Genomic DNA, 13466 nt, shown 5'->3' on the forward strand with positions numbered 1-13466 from the left:
TATATATATTTTCAACATATATATAATTGTGGGAGATTAATAAAGAGTACTCTTGATCATCTTCACTAGAATTGTAGTTACTCAAGAGTAGGGGGCCTATGGTGGGTATAAGTATATTTTTAATATACTTTTTATGTATAAATAAATTGAGTGGGTTAATTTGCGGAGATCGCATTTTTAAAGGATTAATTCTTAATTTTGAAACCCTAGAAAGGATTAGATTGCATTTTTAGACCTTAGGGGTTATTTTGGGATTAAGCACATTTTTTGGCCTATAAATAGAAGTGAATCTCTTCATTTCAAGAAAAGGTGACTCTTTAGCTTACAAAAGCTCTCTGTTCTCCTGTTTTGTGTGGAGATGATCGCTGACTTGAGCGTCGGAGGATTTTCGCCGGGTGACCACCCGGCGCCTCTAACGCGTGTTCGTGAATCAGGTGACGACCCAAAAGGAGGACGTACGACTTCTTCAGGTGACCAAAGGAGTAGGAGATCAGGAGATCGTTCCCTTCTGCAGGTGATCGAGGAAGCAGGAGACCAGGAGGACGTACGACTTCCTATTTTATTTGCTGATTAGGGACATAATTATTTAGGAGTAGGAGATCAGGAGATCGTTCCCTTCTGCAGGTGATCGAGGAAGCAGGAGACCAGGAGGACGTACGACTTTTTATTTTATTTGCTGATTAAGGACATAATTATTTAGCCCGCATCACCTACTGACAGAATAAAAATGGATTCACGAAGGTTTAATTATTGAATCACTTTCTAATGACATGTCCCCGGTTAGATAACGAAGAACTTCATGGAAATGATAAACCAATTTGACAGATTTCTTGTATAAATATTCGATTAGTTTGAACTTGTTTAGTATTGAATTGAGACCAGATCTCTTCTAGTGAAGAAGCTCGTACTTCCTTGGGATTGGGAACCAACATGGAAGAGTAATATATAAATAAGGTCACAGGGTGGTTATTCAAATTCTTACAACTTTCTTGAAAAAGGACAATCATCGCATAAATCCATAACAATGAAGACAATGCAATAAAATACATGGTTTACGATAGTGGATTACAAAGATCTCTGAGAAGCCAAATCCAGCAGCGTACGGAAGAATCTGTGAGGATACATCGGAGGCTTTTCTTCGAGTGCCTACATGCACATGAAAATTTACTCTTAACTACTTAAAGACTTTGTATCAAATTATACACTTATCCACTGAATCATCAAGCCTCTACCCATATTGAATGAAGAACATCATCAAGTGTAAAGTAATCACCTGGTGAATTAACACGGTTGAAGGCGTCATCCCAGGAACAGTATTAACTTCTATGATTAATACCTGAAACAAATGTTATCGACGTTTAAGGCATTAGATTTAAAATATATGAAAAACATCAAATAATTTCACGAGTCCTCGAAACATATATGATACGTCACAAAGCAGAATAGCGAAAAAAAATACTAACATTCACTTGTTGGGAGAAATTACTAACATGCAATGACAAAGATACATAGAAGTAAAATTATGTTGCAGCAGAAAATCGTTTCATTATCTCACAACATATTATGGTTTCACTGGCATCTGGCATATATTTAACTGAGCATACCTCGCCATTGTCAACGTTAACGAATGCGTCGATTCGTGAAAATCCCTCCAACTGCAGCGTATTTGCTATGAGTTCAATACCCTTTTTACATCTATCCAAGGCCTCATTACTGTTATTATCACAAAGAATATAAGCACAAATCAAGAAGAATTTGATGAATAAAGCGGAAAATGGCATTGGACATGTAGTCCCGAAAATGACATTGAGTGACACATGTAGGAAATATGGTTCTATAAAAATTTGTCATTTTAAAAAATCATACAATTCAAGCAGTCTACAATATCGAATCTTGAAATGGTAGTTTATTGGTAGAAGTTTTAAATATAAAAATTGGAAAGAGACTGCTACTTTTCCTGATTTTATATCATTATTTTTACCTTCTTCAAAATGATTCATTGCAACTTAAAATATTCATCAAAATCTTATTTAAAGCATGTTTATCACTTGGTAATGAATTGAATGCCAAGCAGTAGCATCACAGAAAGGAGATCACCATCAATTTGCGATGAAATTTCTTTCAGATAACAGATTAAAATAATCGAACCTAGAAGCCTTCAACATAGAAACAAACATATGAAACCCATGATAGCAACTTCGTAGGCGACATAATGGACATAGATTGCATAGAGTCAGAATATCACAGTTGAAGCTGTTATACATAGGTAGATGAAGAATACCACAAGAAAAGGCACACATCAAACCTTATAATAGAGAGGGGAGGTGGTGTCAAATTGATGCCAGTACCACCTGACAAAGAAAAATCAATTTCATCAGTTGATAGATTGTTCAGTGCAGTCACCGTCCAGGTTTTACAGCAAATTTGTTTTCTGATTCCGGGGAAGTCAACCTTTAAGGTAAACAATTCATATTTGTGCATAAGAATCGTTGACATACTTGAACCAAATTCCATGAATATTATCATAGGCATAAAGTTTTAGGCAATTTTACAGGCACTCCTATTTAGCTTACTGAAAACAATATGAATATATCCAGGAAAATGCCAAGAGAACTTAATTAACACCGACCCAGACAAAGAAATACCTTGAAATTTCTCCTCAAGAGATAATATATCTCCTGATTCTTTCACAGTAATGCTAGGAGTCAACGAATGCATTGATCCACGTTTTCCTATAACACCTACTGTTACTTCTACCCATCTGCTGTTGCCTTTCCATAGAAGATGGTGCATATTTTCCTCACTTGATTTGGAGGAAACTACTATCTCATCCGTCTCAATAAATGGCTCAAATATCAAGAGCTCTGGAGGAGGAATTGGCATCTCAATCACTCCATGTGCCTAGAAAAACCATGGTTAAAAATGAAATAGAAATTGCACATCAAAATAACTAACTGATGCTGATGCCCAAGGACAATCTATAAGCTTGATGTCGTACGTTCTAAAAAATGTCATAGTCCCACAACTGAAAAATTAGATATTAAAATCCCCATTTGCACATTTGAAATCCAAGAATACAATATGTTGTGTCTGATTGGAGATAAGAGGAGTGAGCCTGCCTAACAAGATAATCTGAAAACTACAGGCTGCGTGATTTTAACATGTTTAGAAAGGATATTACTTATATGTCCGTGTGTGAGTGAACAACTTAAGGGGCTTTAGATTATTTCATTTAACAATACAACCGAGACATACTCTGTTTGGAAAAGTTTGTCTCGGACAAGAAGATAAGATATTTTTATCAATTTCTATTACACTTCATATATATATTAAACCAATAAATTCATCGGCCCTCTAAGATAAGAAGGTTAAGTAATTATCATGGTTAAGTGAAAGTTGAACACATATATATATACCTTCGATAAACTATTAGGAGGAATCTGCGGAAGACAATTCTCTAGTGCTTTAATGTAGAATGCTAGATCTCCATCGCACCTGTATCATAGAAATACATGTGTCATGCAGTAGCTTATTAAAGAAAACCAAGACTTATTCATGCATGCGGCTACGTGAAAGGCATGTGCCAAATGAAGGGGACAAACATAAACCTACCGTAATCTTGCCACTCCAGTTGAACAACCATCTCTAGCTGGTTTAATACATAAGGTTCCAGACTGAAGTTTTGATGTCAACTCGTTCCAAATGTTAAGGACGGGCATTTTCAGCAAGTCATCTTTCCTTCTGACATCTTTAGAAATAGTAAGAACACCATGATCTGCAAGCTACATATCAAAATAGAACAAGTTTCTCATTTATCCTCTGCAGATCCTTTTCTTGGTCAAGGACAGTAATAACAATGGTTAAATCTTAAAATTACTTTCAATGAATCATGTGAAACTACATTCGTCAACTTTGTTTTCATAAAGATTCACCTCGACATTTGTTAAACACAGAAAATATGCACGAGTTGGTTAAAAGATTTCTCAACAGGCAATATAAACCAATGCCGTGCTGAGATATAAGTCTTGTATATCTACTAAAACTACCTTTCAGCCTTTTTTCTATTCTATCCATCTAATATGCGTCCACAGATCCACATCAAATAAATAACAAATGATGGTGCTGCTGATGCCAGAAAAAATGCAGATAAGATTAATGAGAAGAAGAAAACCAAGTTTGAATTTTATCCTAATTTAACAATGATTGAATACAAAGATGTTTCATACATGTTGGAGGGAAACTGATGTGGCAACTTTATCCATGCATGTCTTGGACGCCATCACACCTGGACCTAAAGTTTAAGAACAGAAAAGGATAAATATCATACCACAAAATTACCTCACAAAAGAACCAACATGCAAATGAGCCACAGTCAAACTTGATTTTAGTTATACTGACACTGAATTCTTTCCTTCCAAGCATACTCCAATGAGATTAAAAAAAATATTAACCTGTATAAGGAACTCCTTCAGCATGCAATAATGATTGGAGTGTTCCATCTTCACCTATGCCTCCATGTACTGTTCAATGCATTAGACGATCAGTATTTAATCATAAGGATTTCACGTTCCCAGATATATTTCTACATTAAATACAAACAAGACTCTCTTCCCTAGCAAACAATAACAAATAGGACTCAAATAATTTCCATTTTCGAACACAAGTTATGTGACGCCCGGGGCTGAAGAGGCAGGGAGTGATCGCCGGTGCCAAGAGGTTGCACGGACAATGAGCGGCTTCTGGTAGGCTTCTAGGCGGAGGGAGACATGAATGAACCGATCCCGTGCCGGAATGAGAGGGATTCTGAGACTGTGTAGGTATGGGACTACATGGTGGAGGAGGGCTTAAAAGATTTCATATGCACTATTCATATCAAGAAGGTGCATCTTTTTTTCGGAAGCTCATCACATAAGAACTCCAAAGTTAAGCGTGCTTGACTTGGGGCAATTATAGGATGGGTGACCCCCTGGGAAGATTTCCAGGGTGCGTGTGAGTGAGGGCATAAACACGCTGAAAAGACCCGTCTTGATACAGTGGGGCGTTACAAATGGTATCAGAGCCGACCTCTCTTAGTACGGTATGGTTCGGGGACGAACCAAGCGGAAGCTGGTGGGCATGTGACGCCCGGGGCTGAAGAGGCAGGGAGTGATCGCCGGTGCCAAGAGGTTGCACGGACAATGAGCGGCTTCTGGTAGGCTTCTAGGCGGAGGGAGACATGAATGAACCGATCCCGTGCCAGAATAAGAGGGATTCTGAGACTGTGTAGGTATGAGACAACATGGTTGAGGAGGGCTTAAAAGATTTCATATGTACTATTCATATCAAGAAGATGCATCTTCTTTTCGGAAGCTCATCACATAAGAACTCCAAAGTTAAGCGTGCTTGACTTGGGGCAATTATAGGATGGGTGACCCCCTGGGAAGATTTCCAGGGTGCGTGTGAGTGAGGACATAAACACGCTGAAAAGACCCGTTTTGATACAGTGGGGCGTTAAAAGTTAACTCCAAAAATTATGTCTCTAAATATCGCATATGAGGCGTTATTTTAGCAGGTGGCTCCTAATTGAATTTTGGACAACTACGGAAATTATTGCATGGGAATTTTTATTTTAGGGGGGGTGACGGGCAACCTCCATGGTTAAAAGAAAAACGTAATACCAGAAAGGGGTTGAGTCAGCAAAAAAACATGAAACCTCATGTATAGATAATAAACTTATTTTCGTACCACAAACTACTAGGGATTAGAAACCATAATGAAGATTGTCAGGTGGGAACCAATAGAACGCAGCAATGTAACTACAGACCAAAACCGACTCTGGGACAAATGACAAATGACAAATGCCGAGTGATTTACAAAAATGGAATAACCTGCAATAAAAACTGTTGCCCCAACTGCCTTGGCATGCTTGATCCACTGTTCCAGGGAATACCTCTTTGGTAAATCATCAGATAAATCAAAACCTTGGAACCAATCTTCTCTTTTCAAGGCTTCCATGATGTCATTCATTACTTGGCTCCGCAAATGAGACGTCAATGCTGCTCGGACAGGTTCAATTGCCTCAAGACATGCATCAAGCACTTCTTCTGTAGTATGTCTAAGCACAATGGAATAACTGTATACCAAAATTAAAATTGTATTGAAACAACGGAGAGTGGTCGAGGATGGACTAGATTGTTAAGCACTCAAGCAGAGTATTGGTAAATACTTAATACTATTATGCTGAGCGTATAATATGTAAAGTTGCAAGCAGTAGATCAGGTAGCATAATTCAAATCAACACTAGATATTTATGGCATTGCATGGTGTACACATACGGCAAGGACCAGACCACGCTGGAGCTTGCTCCCATCTTTGCCTTGTCCAAGTCCATATTTGGTGAAAAACCATTTCCAGGAGCAAGCAAACATGGAATTACCTCAAGCTGTAAAAAGAATAATAACAATAATATCATAAAAGATAAAAGTTTTAACTAGTGATTTCCGGAAAGCATTGTTAAAATAAAGAATTTACTGTTAAACACAAAAGTGAAAATTGTTTCCACAGCATACATAAAAAAGCCAACTAAATACTTACATCGTCAAATGCTTGCAGGTTCAGCCAAACATTAGTTCCACTCATTAGAGATACTTGCCGTTCCGATGTATTGCCACCAAAAATAACAAAAACTTTATGTGCATATTTCCGTTCCGATAAAGCTTTGTTAGCTTGTGAAGATTTCAGTTTTAGTGAGGAACTTGAAACCATATTGTGTTCAAGGAGATTTGGACACCGTAAGCAAGCATGTAGGATTATGGTGCGTAGGATATTCGAATGTGAAAGCCCGACCTACAAATGATCGAATTGGTAAATGTAATTCAATTAATTTAGATCCCACATCGGAAACTGATAGCCTGCCTAGCATTGATTAATGCAGGGTTATATCCCTCTGTGTAGTCATGCTTGCTGATCAAAGTAGCACAGTTTAATAAATCAGATTTATAATTCAAAATATTTAATTCTCTTTATGATGAAATGAAATTGTCAGATATGAAATAGATCACATAGAAATTCCTCATTCCATTTTTCACAGGGTAGAGCAGGTGAAATTTTAGGATACAACACAACACTTGTATAGGAACTGTTCACAACATATTTTATTTAACTTGGAATAATGACTAGTTCCATCCACTAAAGAACAGAGCATAGCTTTGTGGTAGTTTCTAACGAAGGAAGGAAACTTAGTTCATTATTTGCACATATACCTCTCTCTTAGCAGGACCATACTATGAAAACAATAATATGAACGAATGAGTACCAAAATAGTCACAGTAAGATAAAGAAGCATGCATTACATGAAATCCATCTAAAATTTTGCAAGAATTTACTAATTTGTGTTGGATGTCACCAGAAATTCCATAAGTTCACAAGTGAAAATACTATTCGACTAACTATCCACACAAAACAACCATATGGAGCACCTTAGAAGCTTGCTGAAATAAGAAGCTCGTTTGCTCCATCCCGCTAATCTACAAAGAAAAAGAAGGTAAGATATTACTGCAAATCCTGAAATGAAAACTAGGACCACATGGTGAACATCAGTATCTCACCAGGTTAATATCAGTGAAAAGTATTGTGCCCAACGTAGACTTTCCAATCTTGTTGTCGGTAAGATAAGCCGTATGAGCAGATGGTGGCAAAAACCAACCATCAATCCTAGCAAAATCACGGAGGCCAAGCCGTTGAAATAACGACGACGCTCCTTCACGTATATTTTTTATTACATCTTCTGGAAATCGAGGTGGAGTATAATATGCAACCTGCAAAATTTGCACGGGTCAGTTCAGATGTATCCTTCAAGTTCAACATTTTTTAGGGTTGATTTTTTAGATGCCGAGAAATAACGGAGATTTTTCAATGTTGAGTTACATTTATATCTCTCCAGGTAACAATGCGGAACGACATTCAGCTATCCCCTGGTTTGTTTGCTGGAGTCAACAGTTTAAAATAGCAGTGAAAAAAACAAAGAACATAAAAACTATGAAATTGTGCTCCCTAAGACCCCTAGCGTTTTCTGGAATTCTTGTATATTGCCAACACAACAGAATTCACTGTCACAATTGCAAAAGGAAGATTCTGCCACTAAAATTGTTTGCCGTCTTGACCAATCTAAAGGAGTAGCTTCTTTCTGCTATATGATTCAGAAATGATTGATGCTGCTTTGAACAGCAGGAGATATGTACATCTTGAAAAATCACAACTCATAATTTTTGAAATCATAATGAAAAGTAAAAATATGCAGTGTGAGTGCAATTAACCCTTCACACCTGCTTTGTTGGTAGGTACTTCCTCCGATAATTGAATATAATGTCCTTTTCACTCAGATTAATCCTGTCTGGAGCTTGCAGCTCGACCTAGTAATCAAGTAAGCAAGTAAATAGTGGCCGAACCCAAAACAATCAGTTTAGAAAGCTAGTTCCACAGTGATGTCATAAATCCATATATAACCTCAAAAGATTCACAGATTTAGTACTGACAGGATACCACGGAAAGCGATTACATCAAACATTCTACATGTAAGTTTGGAATGTCCCAGTTCACATTTAGATCACATAATACCAAATAATCAGGAGAATTTTACATGAAAAGTTGAGACAACCCCAAGTGAAAATAGTTCACTAGATAACAAAAAAAACAGAAAAACCCAAGTATGAACACATGTAGCCCCTAACTACGACAGAAACTGACTTATTTTCTTTTTACAAATAGAATTTTTGTTGCCTGATGTTCATCAGGATCACCTTAAAAACGAGATATTGAGTTATTGTCTTGAAACTTTGAGCAATAAAAAATTAGAGAAATAAAGAACTAAAAAAAATAGTAGAAAATGGATATCCGTAGAGTAAAGACTAAAAGTAAACAAGAGAAAAATTTTAATTTTGATAAAAGCATAAAGAAATAAGCATCTTTCATAAAAAGCGAAATACACTCATAATTTACATGTAACAAGAATTGAGGTCTAACAAGTTCTTTACAATTTCATAGGCCACAAATCAGCAACTCAATCAGGGAATAATGCAGCTCAATTACTTTACATTGATGCTAGAATATCATTCTGAAAAAAATTAAGTATACTTGAGAATGAGCATCCATTCCCGAAAGAAAGATAAACTATAATATAATTGATACAACTCAGAGGCAGCTGGAATAACAACTGAATTAAGCATAAAACAACTGAATATGAACTAGATTTATTAAGATATTGGACAAATATGCATAAGACAAGATATGAAAAGGAACCTCTGTTGGCAGTAGAGCAACAGGCTGACAATCCAAACCAGGGCCCATGTCAAGGACAATAGTTGTAAATTCACAACCTCCTTCCAGAAAAATTTCAACAAGAACCTTATCATCAATTCCCTGCTCAAATAGAAAAAAATGTTTGAATTAAATGGATATATCTAAAGAACTCAGAGATTTCATAAGCAGAACTAAATGCTTGCAAGGTTTTCCAATGCGTGTTAATTAACTTCAAGTTTTTCATTTTTTCCGAACTATACTTTGATATCATAGAGTTTGTCAAAGCTTAGATTCTTAAATTTTGAGCAGGCTAAAGGTGAACTAGAAAGTGCACATTTCCTCCATCTGAAAACTAGTTTCATGCTGAAGGTTGTAGGACATTTCAAAATCAATGCCATCTTCAAACAACCAATTGTTTCGGTCTTTCAGCATTCTGGTATTAAAAACAATTAAAACTGTTATAGGTTTTTCCTTTTTCATGACTGATGATGTACCACTCAAAAAAGCTATTCCTGGTCAGACGATGATAAAATAAAGAGTCAAAGTTATACCCCTGCCACCTCAAACGTCATCCAATTTTAACATTGAGGGAGCCAGTATAAACTCTGGTGGTCAAAAAGAACTACACTAAATGGAGAGCATCAACTTACATCTGAAATAATTGCATTAGCTTTTTGGAGAGAATCAGTAACACCATAAGCAACTGTAACTCCAATGCTTGACCCTGCTCTGGTTGGCTTTACCTGCCATCATCACAAGAGAGCTTGGTTCCCCAGTAAACATAAAGTGATGGCTTGTTACTACATTACCGCACAGTCCAACTTTTCAGAGATAGTAAAAGTCCTACCACAACTTTTCCATGTTCTGCATCCAGATGATATTTGGTAAACCAAGTTGACAGCTCAGCTTCATCGTTTTCACTTCCCTGGAATCCATTCTACAAATGTTACAGGTGTCATGCAATTGGAAAATTGAGTAATGATTTGCATCTTTTCATAGAAGAACTGGACGCATCTGGAGTGCTCTTCAGTTCTAAAAAATTTGCAGGTACATGCATAAGTGTGTATCTTAAGCAATTTGAACTGGAATGCTTCCAGCAAGTGAACACACACAATATACTGTTAGAAATGAGACTTGGATCTAACTCACCTCAAAAGCTAGCTCAAGAGGTGAGGGTTGCCCTTGTCTATATTAAGGGCTCCCAGGAATTCTATTCTTCCGATGTGGGACAATATTTCAATACACCCCCTACGCCCAGGAATGAACATCTGGAGCGTGGAGATATTAACGGGTGGCCTAACTATAGGCAGCCCAATTATGGGCGGTCCAACACACACGGAGGGCCTGGGCTCTGATACCATGCTAGAAATGAGACTTGGACCTAACTCACCTCAAGAGCTAACTTTTGAGGTGAGTTAGGTCCAAGTCTCATTTCTAACATATACATATGTATATATGTATGCATGTATGTTCCCCAATTGAAAAATAATTGGAATTTATCAACTCTTCACCAGGTCAAGAAACTTTACGCAGGTGCATATCAGAACAAACACTCTCTCACTTGAACTGGATTCTTATCAGAAATTAATGTGAAGAAGAAACTGGAGCCACAACAAACACAAGCAACAACAGACGCATTTATATAGGGTTGAAAGGCTCAGGTTCTGAAAAGAATAAAAACAAAACAAAAACACACTGTAACGATAAAACTATATTACAACATCTAAGGAAGCTGCTGACACGAGAATATAAAGGAACAAACTCAAGCAAACAACTGAAACAAAGAACCAGAAAAAGAAGATAAATTTCATTTCAGAAGCACATAAAAGGTTAACAGAAATTGTAGGGTCACCTGAACTAGAAAACTTGGTACTGTAACAAATCCTTGTCTGTGAAGCTCCAAAGAGGCATCATGCTGCAATTTGTCAGAAAGTATGCCATCAGAACTCGATTACTAATCAGGACCCACTTTCATAACACCACCATTCTAATTCAGCCAACTAAGTTACTGTCATATGAATTTTTTTTTATGTTCATAAGGCCATCTTCATTGACTAAATTCATACCATCTGAAATGTATGACCACAATGAAAACAATAGGATCGCTCACAAGGTACTCAATACAATTAGCCAAAAGATACTATTTAAAGGCTAAATATTCAAGAACCTTACTTTATCAAAAGCCTTGCGACATTCATTGGAGCAGGTTCCAACAAATGGAACATTCATCTTTTCCAATAGCTCCTAAAATGATTTGTACACGCATGAGATGATAATGCAGTTGACCAATTAGTGTATAATCTTAAATATCAATCCGCAAGTTAGTGTTCAATATAATCTCACTTGGATGCCACCATCTTCTCCAAAGCGTCCATGTATTACAGGAAAAACAATGTCCACAGAGGTGGCTAGATGTTCAGCAAAATCAGACAAAGAATTGAAACCACGGGCAAGGCTGAATAAAATTATCCAGTTTCAGACAAAAAAAAATCACAAAGAAAAAATGCAAAGCCCAAACAAAGCCTTACCTTTCAAGTTTGAAATCAAAGTCAGCAGGTGTGTTCGAGTATAACTATAGAAAAAAATAACAAGATAACTCAATAAGCAGATAACAAAAGCATTTTAGAATAAAAATCAAATGTTTCACAATTCGAAAATTGTCTCACTTTCCCATAGTTATTCCAGTAAAAGGTATAAGAGAGCAGTTAAACGCATTGCAATGGAAAAATGGTAAAATACAATCTCCTGTGTGTCCCTGACATAAAAAAATCAGGCATGGATATCACATTCATTGGATTCTCTTCTTTCGCTTTTTCTCAAGAAAGAAAGATCGAAGTCTCAACCTACTCGCCATCAAATTATGAATTTCAAATTCTTTTTTAGCTCGACCATAACTCAAAGTCAACACGGCTACATTATTGTATTATATATTATATAAAGCTAAATATGACAAGCAATAGAGAAGCCTGCAGACCTGAGCAGATGATATGGCATATGCTTTGAGATTGCTGTCAATGTAATAGCAGCTTACATGCAAATCATCCCCCTGTTACAACAAGACATATTAAAGAAAAAAAATAACAAACAAATAAAATAATGTTAGCATAGCTCAACGCTACAAGCTTATTACTGACAAATCGACAACACAACAGAAGTAATCAAATCCAGGATAATCGAAGCAACGCCAAAAAAAACACACACATATATAAATATGCATCAATGTAGCTCTAAACACCATACCTGAATATGATCAAGCACCGATCGAGCAGAGTTCAGTGAAATTCCACGCTCTGCGGAAGGACCACCGCATACAAGTCCAACTCTCAAAATCCTACCTTCCTCATTAGCGGTGCGATCGCTCGCTACCTTCAGTTCTGCTACTCCGGCGGAAGCCACCACTACTCCGAGTCCGCGAGAACAGCGCTGGAATTCCAAGCTCCTCTTTTTGGAAGGCGAGTTAAGAACAAGACCTCCGAGAGCGGATTTCGGAGTTGCCAGCTGCGGCAAGCGTCCGTTGCGGGGGCAGAAAGTGTGATGCACATGATTAGCGCTCAGAGAGAGCGAAGAGAAAGCCATTGTAGTTTGGAAGAATTAGGGTGGCGCTCGATCGGAGTTGGAGCCAAATATATAATAATCTGCTCGGGACGGCAGATTGCCGGTGGATTCACTGTCGTTTTTGTTGGTGTTCATTGGACTGTCTTCTTCTTGCTCTACTCACTATTATAAATTTATAATAATAATCTTTGCTATTTAATAATTGGTGAATACCATAGAAATACGGGTTCTGATCATTAATGTGAGTGAAATACGGGATAAAACCCAAATACGTTTTTAAAGTTTTCTAACTTTTCTAAAAATATACTAACACTTTATTCGTTTTTAATTATGTCCCTTATTTAACAAATAGTTTTCTAAATATGTCCTTCAAACTAAAAATTATTTATAATACCCTTATTCTAACAATTATAATTAATATTTCCTCTGGGCTCAGAATTTGATATCAAAGCCTAGGTAATTTTATTCAAACTTTATATTATTTATTAAATCATATTTTTCTTTGTTGAGGAAGAGATTTTCAACAAACCATGGATTCAAATGAGAGTTTGAACCAGAAGGATTTTATTTATATGAAATCTCATAAACAAGTGAATCTATTTAAAATAGATTCTTTATAACAGAACTTAAAGAGA

The 13466-nt window shown here is 36.8% G+C and overlaps 1 protein-coding gene across 2 annotated transcripts; it reads right to left on the minus strand.

Annotated features, from left to right (window-relative positions):
• Positions 1–918: 918 nt before the first annotated feature.
• On the minus strand, positions 919–12975 carry LOC140879791 (uncharacterized). Of its 2 annotated transcripts, none has more exons than XM_073283695.1 (24): positions 12517–12975; positions 12251–12322; positions 11805–11848; positions 11620–11731; positions 11449–11520; positions 11129–11191; positions 10124–10201; positions 9927–10019; positions 9277–9396; positions 8304–8390; positions 7587–7796; positions 7458–7505; positions 6574–6825; positions 6315–6421; positions 5868–6112; positions 4452–4520; positions 4227–4291; positions 3613–3782; positions 3417–3495; positions 2646–2901; positions 2306–2351; positions 1605–1713; positions 1274–1336; positions 919–1146 (listed from the first exon to the last, which is right to left on the minus strand). In XM_073283695.1, the coding sequence occupies exons 1-24, from the start codon at positions 12850–12852 to the stop codon at positions 1066–1068; spliced, it is 2877 nt and encodes a 958-aa protein (XP_073139796.1). In that variant the 5' UTR covers positions 12853–12975; the 3' UTR covers positions 919–1065. The 2 variants fall into 2 exon arrangements, with proteins under 2 accessions (XP_073139796.1, XP_073139795.1); XM_073283694.1 differs by having other exon boundaries at positions 10124–10213.
• Positions 12976–13466: the final 491 nt, after the last annotated feature.

The sequence above is a fragment of the Henckelia pumila genome, chromosome 2 (assembly GCF_033568475.1).
Source record: "Henckelia pumila isolate YLH828 chromosome 2, ASM3356847v2, whole genome shotgun sequence".
In the NCBI taxonomy this organism is placed as follows: Eukaryota; Viridiplantae; Streptophyta; class Magnoliopsida; order Lamiales; family Gesneriaceae; genus Henckelia; species Henckelia pumila.